The 17052-nt window shown below is 59.8% G+C and overlaps 1 protein-coding gene across 7 annotated transcripts in view; it reads left to right on the top strand.

The window, feature by feature from the left end:
• Positions 1-346: 346 nt before the first annotated feature.
• Positions 347-17052, top strand: part of SSBP3 (single stranded DNA binding protein 3) — a 56981-nt gene continuing 40275 nt past the window's right edge. For 4 of the 7 annotated variants that reach the window (XM_030033784.1, XM_030033783.1, XM_030033782.1 and 1 more), the window contains exons 1-4: positions 469-734; positions 917-989; positions 1204-1265; positions 1984-2068. In XM_030033784.1, the coding sequence (XP_029889644.1) occupies positions 679-734; positions 917-989; positions 1204-1265; positions 1984-2068 (276 nt within the window). In that variant the 5' untranslated portion in view covers positions 469-678. Of the gene's footprint in view, positions 735-916; positions 990-1203; positions 1266-1983; positions 2069-17052 lie in introns of all 7 variants that reach the window. The other 3 variants (XR_005933621.1, XM_041127539.1, XM_041127538.1) reach the window with 3 other exon arrangements.

Here is a 17052-nt window from a genome sequence, read left to right as displayed (position 1 = left end):
CCGCCTCCCACCGCCTCCGTCCCGGCCCCGGCGGGTCCCGCCCGGCGCCGCGGCCAGAGGCAGCGCCCGCCCGGCCTCACCGACGCGCTTCTTCTTTTTCCCCCCCTCCTCCTCCTCCTCCTCCTCCCCTTCAGCCGCCCGGCGGGCGGTTTCAAGGCCCCCCCCCTCCCGAGGTCTCCGCGGCGCCGACCAATCAGCGGGCGCTGCGCGCCTCGGCTCGGCGCCTTAAAGGGCCACGGCCCGGCGGCGCGCCGGGGGAGCTACGCCGCCTGCGGGCCGAGCCGGTGGGACGCTAGGACCCGCGCGTCGCGCCCCCCCCCCCCCCCACACCTCCTCCTCTTCCCCTCCCTCCTTCCTCGCCGCGGGAGGCTCGCCCGCCGCCTCCGGAGGGAGGCGTGGCGCGGGTCGGCGCCGCCTTTCCTCGCCGGTGATTGGCGGCGGCGAGCGCCCGTCGGCGGGGGGGGGGGGCGGTGCCCGGCGCGGCCACGTTCGGGTGCGCGGCCAGCGGCGCGGCGGGCGCAGCGAGCGGCGGCGGAGGAGCAGCGCGGGGCGATGGGGGCGCGGCGGCGGCCGGCGCTCTGACAGCCCCCGGCGCTCCCTCAGCGGCGGGCAGCAGAGCGGCTCCCGGTCGGCGGCGGCGGTGGTCAGCGGCCGCCCCCCTCCTCCTCGGCGCGGACCATGTTCGCCAAAGGGAAGGGCTCGGCGGTGCCCTCGGACGGGCAGGCGCGGGAGAAGTAAGCGCGGCGGCGGCGGCGGGAGGAGGAGGAAGGCGGCGGGGGCGGGGGGGGGGGGGGAGAAGGAACCGGGGCGGCTTTGTGCGGGGCGGCGGCGGGGAGGAGGAGGAGGAGGAGGAGGAGGAGGAGGGGGGGGTGCTCCTCCTTCTCCCCCGCCCCGACCCGCCGCTCGGCTGTTGCAGGCTGGCGCTGTACGTCTACGAGTACCTGCTGCACGTCGGCGCCCAGAAGTCGGCGCAGACCTTCCTGTCCGAGGTGAGCCCCGCCGCCCCCCGCGCCCTTTGTGCGCCGCCGCACGCACGCCCGCCCGCCCTCCATCTTGCGCGGGGCGGCGGCGGCGGCGGCGCCGGGGGGTCGCCGCGCGTGGGGGCCCACGCCCACTCGTGACCACCCCCCCCCCCCCCCTCCTTCTCCTCCGGCAAACACCCCCCCCCCCCCCCTTCCACCCCCGCCTTCCTCTCGCCCGCAGATCCGGTGGGAGAAGAACATCACGCTGGGCGAGCCCCCCGGCTTCCTGCACTCCTGGTGGTGGTAAGTGCCGGGGGGGGGGGGCACACGGACACACACACACACGCGCGGCCGTGCGGGCGGGTGGGAGCACCCCACGGTGCCGCGTCGCGGGTGGGAGCCGGCAGCCCACGGGGTGGGTGTCGCGGGGTCGCCCCGGCGGAGCGTTGCCCCCCCCCCGGGGGGTAAAACCCCGGTGGCGGCGTGAGTCAGCAGCGGCGCGCCGAGCCCCGAACCGCCCCGGCTTCCTCGCTCCCCGCAGGGCGTCGAGGCGCGGCGGAGCCTCCCCCACGGTCGTCCCCGTTCGTCCGTGTCCGTCCCCCCCCCCGCGGGAGCCTCCTTGCCTGGCAGCCCTGGGCGGCAACGGGGCCGAAAAGCCGCCGGGGCCGGTTGGGGAGAGCGAGTTGCGGCGGGGCCGTGGGGGTGCCCGGGGGGGGGGGAAGGTAAGGGCGAGGTGGTGGTAGCGGGGCCGGGAGGGTCGGAGACGTCCCCGAAGCGGCGCGGTCGTTAGCCCCGAAAGTCGGCTTTTGCCTCTTAAAACACCCAACGTCGCCCATCCCCGGGGCGGCGGCACCGGGTCGGGCGCTTCCCGGGGTCCGAGCGGCTTCGAGTTGGGATGCGCGGCCGGATCCGGCTGAGGTCCCATGCCCGACCGTGGGCCCGGCCTCCGGTGACGACCCCCCCTCGGTGCGCGAGCCCCGATGAGTAACTGCCTCTTCTCTCGACTTTCTCCGCCACGCAGCGTGTTTTGGGACCTTTACTGCGCAGCTCCCGAAAGGCGAGACACTTGTGAACATTCGAGTGAAGCGAAAGCCTTTCATGACTACGTGAGTAACAAGTTTCTAATCCTCGCGGTAATTACAGCGTTGGGGAGCTCCGGCTTCTCCGGCGCACCGAGAGCCAACGTAACCCACTGGCAAAAGCATGGGTTTTTTAACCAACGACGTTCTGATTTGACTGAACAGTATTTCATAATGTTGCAATTATGTAAATTAGCTCAGATACTTATCTCGAGCACTTAAAGGCATTCAGGCTACTGGTAGAATTAAGCAGTTTTGCATAGCAATGGACAACAAAGCGTTTACTAGAGGATCGATGGTGAGATATTTCATGCTGAGGATGTCTCAAAGGGTGGGCAGGGGTTGGATGGCGGTGGGGAGGAGGGGGGGATTCCTCAAAACGCTGTTGAACGCCCCACTGAGTATCTCCTTGCCTTTGGCAAGGCTGGGGGTCTTCCTTTGGTCGTCCGAGTCCTCCCTTGAGACCAGCAAGGTAGAGGTGTTTGCTCAAGGCAGAGGTATTTGATCGTTGAAGGTGGTGTTGCAGACCCCCGTCGGTTGACGGTGTGCATCTCTTCTGTCGGTGTTTTGGGTCGTTCTCTTCAGAGGTGTTAGCGTGAACCACGGGTGATGCTTTTGGGGCAGGATGCCGAGGCTGAGGTGCCTCCCAAAAAGACACCTCTTAGCGAGGGCGCGTGGCGTGTCGGCTCCGGTGGGCGACGGGCGGGCTGCCCGCTCCTGTCCCGCGCGCGTCGTCCGCGTCCGTAGCATCGGGAGGAATTTGCGTCGAAGGATTAGTCACCTGGCTGCGGGCTTGGACCCCAGTCAAGTGAGTTTAAACCCTGTAGCAGGAGCTGGTTTTGTCTGCTCCGGGGAGCCTATGGTATGGAAACCATTTTTCCTCCCTTCCCGAGTTTCTCGTTGCCTCGACATGCCTGGGTTGGGATGCGCGAGGGTTTGTTGGCGAGCGTCTCGGGGACCTCCGCGGTGCTCCTGCGTGCCGGCGCTGGCGCTGGCCACAGCGGTCGCCCCGGGGCACGGGCAGCGCCGGGCTGCCAGAGAGCCTGGGCTGGCTGCTGAGCTGCCTCTTCTCTCTGCCTGGGGGGGAAAGATGCTCGTCTCGTCTCGCTGGGGCGTGGGGGAAACAGGTCTGGGGTATTTGCTGGGTGGGGGGTTGTCCGTCTGTCCGTCCCTCCCCGTGGCCGCTATCTGCATCGCTTGTTTTTACTGGGTCGGATTAAGATGGTGAACTCCTGAACCGAGGGGTCAGAGCTGACAACCGGCGGCACGTCCAGCAGTGCTCGGCTTGGCACGGGCGGCTGCTCGCTCCCTGGGCGTTTTGGGCCAAGTTCTGGGTTTTTCTGGAGCACGGTTGGGACAGCAGGCTCATCGGGAGCAAGGCGAAGGTAGATCTTTGGGCGGCAAAGCCGCAGGTGAAGATGACATTAGCAACCAAGATGTGGTAATGCTTCGTTCACAGCAGTTTCCTCATCGTGTCTGAGGATTTAGTGTATTTAGAGAAATTAATCTTTTTTTAGCTTGGTAATAATTCTAACAATAGGCCTGAGTGCATTAGATGATTCGCATAAACTTCTTTAATACACGTTGCTTTAAGCTTACAGTAAATAGACACAATCCTGATTGTTTTTAATTCTTGGTGTAATGCAGTTTTGTAACAGCCCCAAGAGCTTTATGTTTTGGGTTTTACCTTGAAGACTCGTAAGAAGATTTTCGCTCCCCTGTGCCTTGGCTTGGTGGCACTGGTCTGGTTTCCCCAGACATGTTTTGGCCTCAAAGCGGGGGCTGTGCTTCTCCCTCCCGGCATGGCCGGTGGCAGATGCTCACGGCACAGTCCCTCTCTGAGGAGCGGTGTTTTGCCGGCACAGCGTGTACTTTACAAGGTGAGGGACCTACCCGGCCAAAACTTAAATATTGACCAAAGAACCGAATGATAACCGGGGGAGTGTGAATAGCGCCTTGTTTCTCACCAGCCTCTGTGCCGGGGCGGGCTGCCAGTGCCGGTGAGCGTGGTGGCTGGCCTCGCCGATGGGTGCCGGAGTCGGAATGCAGGTTTTTATCAAGCACCAAACGCCACAACCCATCAGCCAGTGCATGGCAGCTAAAATGGGGTACGAGCCCTCAATGGGGCTGGACCAGCGAGTCATGAATCACTTCATACGGTGGTTGTGATTAAAAATACTCTGATATAAGCCTTGGCCCAGATTGGTAGAGCATCATATTTACACTTGGCCAACGATGGGCAACCTCCGCGCAGCCAGCTCGGTGTTTGCCCGAAATATGGTGTTTATTTACCCAAAGACTATGTATTTACCATGCCACTCTAAAGATGAAACAGGGGGATGCTCCGGGAGCAGCGCGGCGGTGCTGGGCCAGCCAGGGCTTGGCACGCAGCCCTCCCGTAGCCGGCACCGGAGGGGTGCTCGCCCGGGAGACTCATCTTCAGGAGGGGGAGCGGTGCACCTCGTTAGCAGGGTGCTAACGGTGGGATTTGCTTACTGTGTCATTTCCACTTCGTTTCCCAGCGTAACCGTATGAAAACTATTAGGAGCAGCAGGACAAATTGCCAATTTCCCCCTCCAGTTTTTAATATTGAACTCTTTCTAGTGAGGGGGAAAAAAGAAGGAGAAATCCCACTGCTCTTTTTGGGGGCAGGGACACCCTTGAAAGCCATGGGCTCTCGCCGTGGCTGAGGGATATTGCTTTTTACCTTTCCCCCGAGGTTTTTCTCCGAAGCCGGGACAAAAGGCTGCTGGGACTTGGTAGAAAGGTGCTTGTTGGGAGAGGGGTGATGGGAGCCAGGATTCACCTGGCGCAGGCAGGAGGAACGCCGCACTTCTTTCCTTCTGTCTCCGGCACGGCTGCAAGTCTGTTAATGCAACTAACGAGTTGTGCTGGTTGGAAGATTGGTTATTAGTCAGCCTGTCCCACCTGTATCAAGAGTTTATCCAAGTTAACAGCACCAGAAGTACCCGTCAACTCCTAAGACTCAACCCACAGCCGTTGATTTGGGCTTCTCCGCTGGGCAAAGCCCCACGGCAAGTGCACCAGCTTTGCGGTGCGCTCCGGCGCGCTGCCGGAGTCGGCGAGCTTGCAACGGGATCGCTCGGCATGACAGGGGATTTCAGCCGCTGCGTTATCTGGGAATTGGCCGATGGCTGGTCGCAGTTGAGCATTTCAACGCCGTGAAAGCCAATACAATTTGAGTTAGCGGTGATGACTGCCAGTTTAAATACCGCAGTGAATTTCTGTCAAAGAGGTAATACATAGAAAGGGGAATTGCAGAAAACTTGATCACCAGAACCACTTCAGTCGATTTTGGCCTCGAGCTACAGAAAATGAACTTAAATCTAGTTGACTGTTGCTACATACTTTTTGCGGTATTGCTCTGCCTGCACGGCCAGCTCGGAGCATCAACGTGCAGGAGAGAAAAATTAGGGTAGCCTTCGGCTGCCTGAGAGTTTGACTTCATCCTTCCCCTCCTCTGCTGCCCCCAGCTCCCCCCTGAGAAGGACCCACACTGGGGAACATTTGAAATGCTGTTTTCTTTGCAGTGCAAGATCTATGGAGCGGTGGCTTCAACTCGCCATTAATGCAAAGTATTGATTTTTTTTTTTTTTTTTTTTTTTTTTAAACTTTGGAAAGCTGCTGCAGTTCTTTCTAACTTGGGTCTGGAAGGATGCTCTGCTGCAGCAGGGGCGGTTGCTGCTGGAAAGGTGGCGGTTGGTCTGGGAAAAGATGGTGTGGTTGGGGCTCGTGTCCTCCCATCCTGGTTGAGGGCAACCAGCGCTCCTTTTTCCTCACCGTCTGAAACAGTTCCCCTTGGATTGAGATCTCGGTGAGGGCGTTTCTGAAGCCCCTGGAGATGGAGGGATGTAGCATCCAGGCTTGCTGGTGTTAGCGTGCAAGACTGCTCAGCGGGGAACCAGGTGAAACCCAAGGGGCTGGAAGGGTTTTGCCTGTTGGCAGTACGGGCTGGGGGTGTCACCCAGGCACTGGAGTGTGAACCCCAAACCCAGCTTTTCCCCCCCCCAGCTCTAAGTGCCCTCCCAGCCACGCTCTGGAGGCGAGGCATGGGAAACGGTCCTTTTCTGCTGGATCTGCCCATCACGCCCCGGCTGGCTGTGGGACCGGCATCTCCTCATTGTCACAGCATCTTCTGCTCCCCGGGGTCCGTGCGGCCGCCTCATGGCATTGCCAAGATGGCCATGTGGGACCTCTCCTGGGAGGAGACGCTCTGCCTGCGTGAGGGGTTCGGCGTGACTGTCACCTCTCCTGTGGCGGCCTGTCTTCTTGCTCCAGGACCAGCGAAGGCTGTGAGACTCTTGCTCCAAGCACCCACGGCTGCGTGGGGTGGGTGTGGGACCAGCAAGCGTGATGGTGGTGGCCCGTGAGCGCTCCTGCAGTGGTGGTGGTGGTGGTCCCCGAGCGCTTCTGCAACGTGCCCTCCGCAGACAGCGCGTTAGAAGCGGAGGAGGGCAGGTGTTTTTGGGGGCGGGTTTGGCGCAACGCGGGGGCAGGGGTTGGGAACAGCTCTGTGCGGTCCCTGGGAGCCCCCACGGGCATTGCCCGAGCGCTGGGCGTGGGGCTCGGACGGCGGCACGCACGGCTCCGTCCGTCCCGTCTCCGCGTGGGACTGCGCTCTCTCTGGGCTCCGTCCAGCTCTGCTCTGCAGGGACAGGGTTCCCCGGTAGGTAACCGGAGAGAGGAGTTTCCTTCGGGAGTGGCGGGCTGCCAGGAGCAGCTGCAAAACTCCACATCACTAAAAAAAAAAAAATAAATAAATAAATACAGAAATTCCCTCTCCTGGCAGTGTCCTGGACTCAGCCTTCCCTCCCAGTTTAGGATACTGGTGTCCCCATCCCACCTGCGAGCCTGAGCGTCCCTTAAACCCTGCTTCTACTGGAGCACCGTGCAAAGCCGGATTAGTTTAATTTTATATTTTAAACAATATCGGCTGTCACGACAGAGCAGCCTCTGCTGCCACACTTCCCGATGGCGGGACCGGGGCGTTTCAGAGAGGCACCTTTCCATGGGTGATGCCGATGGAGAAGCCGCCGGCGTGAAACTGGAGGTCAGAGCCCAGAGCTTATGTCTTAGTCTTTGACTGGGGAGCCTAAATATTTATCCTGTTCTGTCCCTAATGAAAACAAATTGTCAGCAGTTGTTCAGTAACTGACTAAATTAAAATCTGTAATTAGTCAATTAGATTAAAGAGTTGGCACAACCTGATTGTATCATGCTGGTTAGGTTATTAAGAGAAAGGGTGTGATTTTTAATTACTGAATGCTAATTTTGACAGTTTCAAATGGAAACAGACGTTCCCCCCCGCTCCACCCCGCCCCGAGTGCCTCTGCAAAAGTAAGGCAGGGGATGGATTTTATGTCAACAAATGGCGTGAAGATGCAAAGTTTCTCCGGCTCCAATCCGGGAGGGGGTTTCTCCGGAAAAGCCGGGGGTGGGACGGGAGGAGAGGGGAGGATTTCTTCCATCCTGGCCGAGGGATGGGAGGGCAGGTGGGGGTTTGCGCTGCAGGCGGGGACCCCCTGCACCCCGGGTGCTGCCCGGGGAGGTCCCCGCTCTGCCGTCCCCGTCGCCCACCTCGGTGCGCGCGGGTCGGCGTGCCCTCGCCGTTCACGAACCGAAGCGCGGCAGCGAGGCAGATTTGAGCCTTTTCCGTGCGTTTTCCGTATTTATTTTTGTGTGGTTTTTTTTTTTTTAAATTCCTCCCACCCAGCGCTCGAGAGGGGCCAGCTCCCGGTGGCAGGCAAAGCCCACGGCGGGGAGGAGGAGGAGGAGGAGGAAGGCCTTGCGTGGCAAGCGCGGCGGCCCGCGCCATCCCATTGTTTGCCCCGGCGGCCACGTGGGCGAGCGCGGTGAGGCCGGCGAGGGGACCCGCCGCCGGGCTCGGTGGGCTACGGCGGCGGGGGGGGGAAACGGCCGCCCCCGGCAGATGCTCCGCTCTGGGCAAGCACAAAGCTCGCAGCTCTGCCCTCCCCTGCTTTCTGGGGTCCCTTCAGAGGAACAAAGAGGGCGAGGGGCCGCCGTGCCGTGCCGTGCCGAGCCGTGCCGGGGAGGCTGGCCGGCAGTCCGGCACGGGGCCGGGGGGGGGGGCTCGCCGTCCTGCTGCGGCGGGCAGTGGGGAGGTTCGTTAGGTCAGGACGCCGTGTATTGGGTACGAGTGAGGCTTTCCTGTTCTCCTGATCATTTCCTTCCTTACCTTGGAAACTTGGATTTTCTCCTACCTTTTGTTCCCTATTTTTCTCTTGTAAAGCCGTCCCTGGATCTATTGGAAACAGCTGCCGGAGCGGGTCCCGGGGAGCGGGCGAGGGGCTCCGGCTCTTTCTCCTCTTTCACCGTGCGTGCCCCCCCCCGCGGCAGAGCCAGCACCACCTAAATGGCACCCGGCTGCGTGAAGCCCTCGCTGACCGGGGGTGCTCTGGCGAGGAGCTGGGGGAGCTGCCGCAGCGGCGTTTGGTCCTGTGTTTTTCCTTGAGAGCCGTATAAACAGATGGGGTGGCAGAGGGAGAGATGCGGCACCTGGAGCAGCTCGTGTGTGTCCCCCCCCCACCCCCCCAGTGCATCCCAGCCCGGCCGATGGCGGGGGTCCGCCCCGCTCCGCCCGTGGGGACCGCGGAGCTGGGCTGTATCCCCGGGAGCATCGCACGGCTGCCTCGCCAGCATCCCGCTCCCGGGTCAGGTTATGAAACTCCCGCTGAGGCTTCTGCTCAGTCACACGAGCACGTTCCCTCTTTTATTTCCCAGCAGCGTCTCCCTCCGAGTCCTGACCCTGCAGATCCCCGGGGGGAGACAACCCCCCCCCCACGCACCGGGGCTGGGGGGCTCGGCGGGGCGGAAGCAGCGCTTTCCTCTGGGCTGGCGGGGAGCGAAAACGGCTCTTTGCAAGTAAACAAATACCTTGCCTCTGCCACGGTTTGGGTTTTTTTTTATTATTTTTTTTGTTTTTTTTTTTTTTTTCTTCTCTTAAAACTCCTGCTTGTGGCCACGAGTGCCAGGAGCTGAGTTCAAAGCTACAGCTGTGCAGTAGAGGGGGGGATTTCCAAAATACAAGGCGGCTGCTTGTGGGTGCCGCTTCCCACGTGTGGTGGGACCCAGCTGCCCACCCCCCCTACCCCCCTCCACCTCTCTACGCCTGTCCCCGTGTCCTGTGGTGGTGATGGCCATCCCCTGTCCCCGGCTGGGACAAGAAGGGCACCCGGGGGGGAGCTTTGGGTAAGGTTTGGACATGGATGGGGTGCAGCTCCCCCTGTGGTAAGGCCACCTTTTCTTTTGTCTCAGGTTTGTGCATTTAGTTGTGGGTTTTTTTGGTTTTTTTTTTTTTTTTTTGAGAAGGGAGAAATGCCCACTCTCCTGCCTGAGTTTAATGGTGCGTGCATGGGTGCTGCTGACATCAGAATTAAGCAAAATTTATGTGTGTGTGTATGTATATATGCAATTATATCTATGCAATATACAGAATTAAGATATAAATATGGATATAAATATATAAGCCCACGCACCTATATCTATTTGGCACGTGGTTGGGTCAGCAGAGCAGCACTTTGCACCCGGCCATCAAGTGCTCTCCAACCTGCCTTACTCTTCCTCCTCCATGGCCATCGTCACCACAACCGGTGGCTTTTAGCAAGGTGATTTCCACCTCTCTGTTCCCCGGGCCAAGCGGGAGGCTGCGGGGTCTGTCTGTCTGTCCATGTGCAAGGCAGCGCCGCCGCAGCCTGCCGCCTCCAGATAAAGTCCAAAGGAAGACCTCTAGCTGTGTCTTAAGCTAACATTTTCTTTTTAATTTTTTTTTTTCTTAATGTTTCTGCATCAACCCTTGAACATTTGATGTGGCGCCTCTCCTCCCGGGGTGCAGCGGCTTTCTGTAGTGAAAATGAGCTCTCGCCGCCCCTCCTGCCTGCCTCAAACGGGGTCTGGTGGGGGTTTTTCCCTCCTGTTTTCCCTGGATTTGGGCTGGTTTCTTACAACCTCACAGGGCTGAGCTCGCACCTATAATTGGGATTTTTTTGGCTACAGACCGAAGCAGAGGATGCACTGCAGCGGCTCTGACTCGCTGGGGAGCGCGACCTGCCCGGCGCAGCTGTGGTGCCTGCATCCCATGGCATTCCTGGCAGGCATGCCGGCCCGGAGCTGGGTTTTCTCCTGCATCCCTCTCCTGCCCCAGCTCCCACCCGTGCGGCTGCCGTTGCACCCGGGGTGCCTGGTCCAGCACCGATGGGTGCCTGCCAAGGCGAGCGGCTGGCTGTCTTCCCCTTTCCTCCCAAAATAGGCTTGCTGCGGGGGTGTCCCAAGCTTTGGCATCGCTTATTTATTCATTTCTGGTAACTGTAAGGGGGGGAAAAGCCCCTGCATCACCCCCAGGGGCAGCTAGTGGTGCCGGGCTCTGCCCTGAGCTGCGCCTTGCAGCTCAGCTTCTGGGCTGGGGAGGAGCTGGGAGCTTGGTTTGTTGTTTTGGGGTTTTTTAAGTGGAAAAAAAAAAAAAAAAGGCAGCGCACGCCGAGGAAGGGGGCAGGGCGCTTCCTCGCAGCGTGCCCTGGTTTGGGGTGGGCAGATAAGGCTGCGGCGTCGCGCTCGGCTCTGCTCCCCTGCCAAAGCCCGGCAGAGCATCCTCCTCGCCCTCCTGCTCCGCCGGGCGCTCGATGGGTGCTCGTCCCTGGTTTTTGGGGGAGCCCCACTGGGATAAGGGTAGCTTGTGGGGCTCAGGGGGCTGCTTGAGCCCCCACATCCCGCTGCCTGGGAGCGATGCTCGCAGCGAGGAGGAGGAGGGAGAGGTGTTTCGCTCCCCCTCCGCTGCTTTCCGCGGGAGAGCTGTGCAGCTGGTGGGGTGTAAATCACACCCGGCCTCCCTCCGCACCACCGCCCATCTGCCTGTGGGGTGGGGGGGTGAAGGTGGCGGGGGTCATGGCCAGTAGCAGCGTTGGGGTGACTCTCCGTCGCAGCTTCAGCCCCCCGCCTTGCCCTCCTCCTGCATCCCCGGCGGCTCTGGGGAGGGTGCCCGCTTCTCCCCGAGGAGCGGAACCCGGGTCTGCCTGTTGGTGATGGAGACCCTTTGGCTGTTGGGGTCTTTCTCCGAAAGGTGTGAACCGGGAGGTGGGTCTGGTTTCGTAAGACCCCGTTGGGGTCTGGTTCGAGGCAGGGGCAGCCGCGCTTCGGAACGCTGGGTCTCGTCTCTTGGGCTTTCAGCGGGGGTGTGCTCGGTGGGGTATGGCTGGGGATGGAGGCGGGAGCTCACAAGGAAGCAAACGCCGGTCCGTGTGGCACGTGGGCATCTTCGGCCCAGCTCGAGCGCGATTTTCCAGGGAAAAACCCAAACCGGCTGGTTTTGTTTTATCCTGGGCATCGCAGCACCGGTAACGCCTAGGTGCTTCACGCCTTTGCCAGTCTCCTCTGGAGAGAAGATCCAGGCTGGGGCTCCCAGGGCTCGTTTCATCGTTAAAAGCACATTTACTTGCTTGTCCCTGAGCCCTTCAGGGTGTCGTGGCACGTCCTGACAGCTTGTCCGTCCTTACCTGCAGTCATCAAGGAGTTTTCAACATGACTTATATAAAGCCTTTGTACTTGGATTGCTCCACCGTGCTGCACAATGGCTTCTTTGTCATCCTGCCAGCTAATTAATTTTAACTTTTACTGTTGCTCCAGTGCGGAGCACCGTCCGCCTGGTCCATTTGAAGCTTCCTCCCCCCACCTTAAGTGTTTTCCAAGCAGTTTGACTTGTTGCTGCTGAACACAGGAGAAACCAGCTGGCCCCGCTGGTGCTCATGTTCTGGAGAAGGAGCTGCCCTCGCGCTGCTGCCAGGGCTGGGGGTGGTAAAGAAAAAGCCATTAGGAGGCTCGAGTTTTCTCCAGTGGCTTGTTTCTCCTGGCTGGCAGCTGAAGGTCCCCACAGAGAACATCCTCTGATGAAAATAACAGGCTCTCGCTCCCCGGCCGGTGATTGGCACCGCATGCATCTCGCAGCCAGAGGTGAAAGCCTTGGCTACGTCTTCAGGACAAAAGCCCTCGCGCTTGGGAACGTACGTGCGCTGAGACGTGACGGTGATTATTTCTGGAGGGTCAGGCTCTGTTTGGTTGTGTGCTGGAAACCAGGTGTTTTTTCCCTTGCATCCCGTGAGCAAACATCTGCAGTACCCGCTCTGGGTGCCACCGCAGTGTCCCTGGTGCTGGGGGGAGCTCGCCGCTGGTACCCCCCTCCCCGGGATGCTCGCAGGGAAGCCGAGCATCTCCCCGGCGCTGCCTGGAGAAGGACCAGGAGGGATGAGATGCCAGCTGGGTGTCCCCAAGTCCGGTGGGGTGGGACGAGCCGGGATACTGTTTTTCCCAGGTAGGAAGGATGGAGATGGCCACGTGCATAAAGATCAACTGAATTTGCAGCGATGGGGGTTTGTGCGAGCGGTGCTGTGGCAGAGGGGAGCTCCCCTCCGCTCGGGATGGGGACGGTGGCACGTCAGGGAATACGGAATTGCTGCCTTTGTGTTTAATCTGGTTATAAGGATGGCTATTAGAGATAATGAATTTTGCCTGTCCCCGCCGTTGTAATACAAGAACCCAACTGTCTTTCAACACCGCGAAGGTCACTCCTCTTTATTTCTGGTTGTAAATTTGCCGGTTACAGATGTTTGGGGTTGACGGACGTGGCTAATTAAGTTTCTCCCGCCAGCTAGTTGGCAAGGTGCGGGGGTGCCGGCGTGGGGGGCGAGGCCGGAGGGCAGGACCGGAGCCGGGGGGCAATGCCGGCAGCCCCTTGGTGCAGTGGCCCGGCCGCGAGCCCATCTCACCGCAACCCCAGAGCAAAGCGGGGCTGGGTTTGCACAGACCCTCGCGCCTCTATTGCGATTTTTGGAGCAGGCTGGTGGGAAGAAGGTGGCTTTGGGAGCAAGTTTCCATCTTGCTGCCCTCATTTGAGGGGAATTCAGCAGGAATTGTCGCACTTGCTGTCCTCGCCTTGACCTGAGGGTGGGGGGGTGTGTGGAAAAAGGGGAATCCCCTAAATTTTTGCCCTTGAGTATCTTTTGCACCGGTGCCAGCGGAGGCTTTTTCTTTCCCAAAGAGATTTTACCAGGGGAACGATGGGTTGCTGGGTGGCAGAGCCGATACCCCACACCGAATTAGCACCCCCGGGTGGGGGGGAAGGTGGGAGCCCTTTTCCCTGGGGCACGAGGCCGGTTTGCTTCCCGGTGCGAACCCTGCCAGGCAGAAGCCGGCCGCGTGCGCTGCCCGCGCGCTTGGAATACAGCACGTGCTGCCGTGCCTCCCCGGCTCCCCCCGCGCGCCTGATTTATGCCGCTCCACATTTTCTCCTCGTTTCCATGCCTCTTTCTCCCCTCCCTCCTTTTTTTTTTTTTTTTTTTCCCTTCCCCTTGTGCTGTCTGTGCATTGCCTTGCTCCTTTTTTTTTTTTTTTTTTCCTATTGCTCGCAGGCCTTCCCGTTATCCCAGCAAGCTGCAATATCTGGGGCTCCCTGCTTGTGTGTCTTCAAAATGGGGTTTTATCCACCCAGAGCGGGGGACCGTGCTCCCCATCACCCCGCTGGAATGTGATCCCTGGGCGGTGAGGGAGCTATTTTTATTTTTATTTTATTTTATCGTCACAGAGCACAAGCCACGCGTCCCCGTCATGGTCGCTCCTGGCCCTTGGTTGCAGCAAAACTGGTGGGGTGGCCGCAGGCGCCCATCACCTCCATCCCGACGTTGCTGCCGGGCGCAGCGCCGGCCATCTGTCCCCTCCTGCGCGGCGCCGGCCTGCCGGCTGCTTGCCGCGGTGGCAGGGCTTGCCCAGTGTCTGCGAGGCCATCAGGGCTTGTATTAAAAAAAAAAAAAAAAAAAAAAAAGTTCCATTTTTGCTTTGTTTGCCCCCATTTCATATGCATAACCTGACTTTTTGTTGCCTCCCCCCCCCCCCCCCCCCCCCTACCGCTGCCATGCCAGGCGCATCGAAAGTTTGCCGGGTCTCGCGTGCGTGCGCGGATGCCGAATAATTTTATTAGCCGCCTGGAAGGGAGCCAGCGCGGCGTGCATCGTGCGGGAGGTGGCTGCTGGGGTGCCTTTTATTTTATTTCCCTTTCGCAGCCGCCCCCCCCCCTTTGCCTCCGCTGGTCTCCCGCGGGTTGCATCATTGGCGTTACCCTTTTATTATTTTTTTATATCTATTTCTTTTCTTTTTTTTTTCTTTTTTTTTTTTTTTTTGCTCCTTAAAGGGTTAAAAACGATGGGGAAGTTCAGCTAGCACTTGCAAGATATGGTTGCCTTAGCAACAGGCCTCCTAATCTGGTAGGTGACCTGAGAGACTGTGGAAGATGCAGGGGTTGGTTTGGCATTTCATTATTTCATGAGGCTGCGGCTCTCCAGCTGGTTCCCTTCCCAGCGCCGCGGCTGCTCCCCCCCTCTCCACCGCCGCCCCCGGCATTCCTCGGCAAAGCCCCGGGGATTGGGGGGGCCGGCGGTGCCGTCCCCTCCCCGGGTGCTGGTGGGTCCTGGGAGCCGGTGCCTGGGGAGGAGGAGAGGGCTTCTCCCAGCCCAGGTGATAATTATTCAACTTTGGGGTTGCAAAGATGGTTTCTTGCCTTGCCTTCCCTCCTGTCGAAGGATTCGCCGTGGTGGCCTGGTGAAATAATCCGTGCGGCCCCCCCGGGAGCTAGAGATGCGCTCGTTGGCACTTCCAAAAGCCAAATTTTGGGGGCTGTGCTGCTCTGTCGGGGGGAAGCCCAGCGGCGGTGGTCTTGTGCGAGGAGCTGGGGCTTGAGCCACAAACCGATGGGGCAGGAATAGGGCAGCGCGGGGCCGCAGTGGTTGGAAAAGGGGATGGAGATGGGACGCAGGGGTCCAGCCAGCATTTTGGGGAAGGAGGGTGGGTTCGGGAGGAGCGCGGCACCGTTATTCCGGCTGCTTTAGGCTGCTGTGAGCTCACGAGGCTAGGCGAGCACAACCAGCACGTGCCCACGTATGGATGGACCAAGACCTGGGTGTTTCAGTGCTGCAGCCATGGCCATCTTCTCTTTTTTTTTTTTTTTTTCTTGGAAACATCCTCAAGTTAGCATTTCCCAGCACGCTCCCTTTTCCCTTGCTGTCGCGACCAGCCAGTGCGAAGCATCGGTGAGCACCCACCAGTCCTTGCCAGCGGTGGGGTTGTCTAAATTAAGGAACGGCATCAGAAAACTTCCCTGCCAAATATTTGACCTCACCGAATCTCTGGGTGCCGTCGGATGGGCTCTCAAACTCTTCTGCCTGCACAGTCCCACGTGGGATTCGGACAGGCGTCTGTCCCACCCGACAGCAGCCGTCGGCACAAAACTGCTACAGCCTGGTACAAATCATCGTTGAGCAATTTTGCTGGGATGGCCGAGCCGCTCTCTGTGCCCAAACGAGATGTTTTCCTCCTCGCCGTGCCATGCCGAGTGGTTACACCGTATGGCGCTGCCCTTGGCATCCAGCCGTGGCGGCTGGGCGAGGAGACCCCCGGGGAGGGGAGGTGTCCGAGGGGCCGGGGCCAAGCTCCCTGCGGGTACCAACAGAATAAAAGGGCCGGGATAGCGCTGGGGGCATCCCATTCCCGTGGATCCTGGCGGTGCAGACCTCTTTTGTTTTTTTGGTTTTTTGTTTTTTTTTTTTTTCCCCCCTCTCGCTATTGCACAACAGCAGTGGCAGCTGCCTGCGGACACCGGGGAGGGCCGCCTTTGTTTATCCGCCTCTCCGGCAGAGCGAGCGCGGGGATGCTCTTGGATTGAGGTGCCGATCTGTCATCTCCCAGGTTTTATGCATCCCCAGACAAGAAATCAGCGGTGCAAAGCGCAGACTTTTTGTTACTTATCGCCGAGCTCTGTGCAGAGCGCGGCTGCTGAAAGCAATCTGGTGTCTGCGATGCCCAGATTTATGGTTTCCCAGCCTCATTCTAGGTGTTGGCTTCCACCAGGAAGCTAAAAACCTGGTTTGAGCCGTCGGTGTAGGACAAGAGGACTGTGGTGTGCCACGGCATCGGACCCAGGCAGGTCTGGTCCCCAAGCTGGCGAATGCCCCCAGAGCCTGTCATCGCCTTGGGTGGGACAGCATCTCCCTTGCTCCATCTTAGTTGGTGGAGACAGGAGGACTGATATCCCAGGGAGCTGAAACACGGTTCGGCTTTCCCTCCAGGTCTCCTCCACTCAGGGCACGCTTCTCCAAACCCGCTGCCTGCCCCACCGGGGTGGCAGAGGCAGAAGCTGCCCCTCGGTGAGCAGGGGATGAGCCATCAAAAAGGAAGAAATCCAGGTGAGCCAGCAGAATCCCTAGAAAGCCCTTTTTTTGATCGCTTCATCCCTTTTTTTTTCCCCCCATCTCTGCTTTGCGAGGCTTTCCAGGATTTGTCCCTCTCAACAGGGATTTCGGGCGGTCAGCGGGTTCCATAGGCACGGACAGACAGACTGCCGACGAGCCGGCACGCACCGTCCTTCCGCAGAGCACTGTGCTCTGCCTGCCAGGGGCTCCCAGGTCTCAAGCGCAGGATTATACATGTTTTTTTAACGAAAATCAAAATTCCCAGGGAAAATAAAAAAAAAAAAAATTTAAAAAAAAAAAAAAAAAAAGCCGTCTCCCCCCCCCCCCCCCCCCCCCGCCTCCGCCCTGCTGAGAAGCAGCTCTGCGATGGCGGCTGGAAAGCGAAGCCGTAAGTGTTGCGCGTGCCATCTGCTCCGCTTGGATCGCGGGAGCGGCTGGAGCCGGCGCAGCCTCGTGGGGAGGGGGGGCCAGCGCTTGCTGGGGGTAAAGATGGGGTCCCCCCACCCCGTATACCCCCCAGCTGGGGGCTCGGTGGTCCTCTAAGGTAGGTTTGAAGCCCAGGCTGGCACGCTTGAGCCCCGGCTGGTTCTGGTCGGAGGCGTCCCATGGAGGTGGATCTCCAGGAGGGTCTGCAGCCTCCTCCTCTGCACCTGGGAGGAAGAGCTCCCTGGGTCATCCCCGGGGTGAAGGTGGTGGTGGGGTGGGATGAGTCACGTGGAAGGGAATGGGCAGGTTTGGGGGAGTTTT

This window comes from Aquila chrysaetos, chromosome 12 (genome assembly GCF_900496995.4).
Source record: "Aquila chrysaetos chrysaetos chromosome 12, bAquChr1.4, whole genome shotgun sequence".
Taxonomy (NCBI): domain Eukaryota; kingdom Metazoa; phylum Chordata; class Aves; order Accipitriformes; family Accipitridae; genus Aquila; species Aquila chrysaetos.
This window is presented reverse-complemented; position numbering and strand designations above follow the sequence as displayed.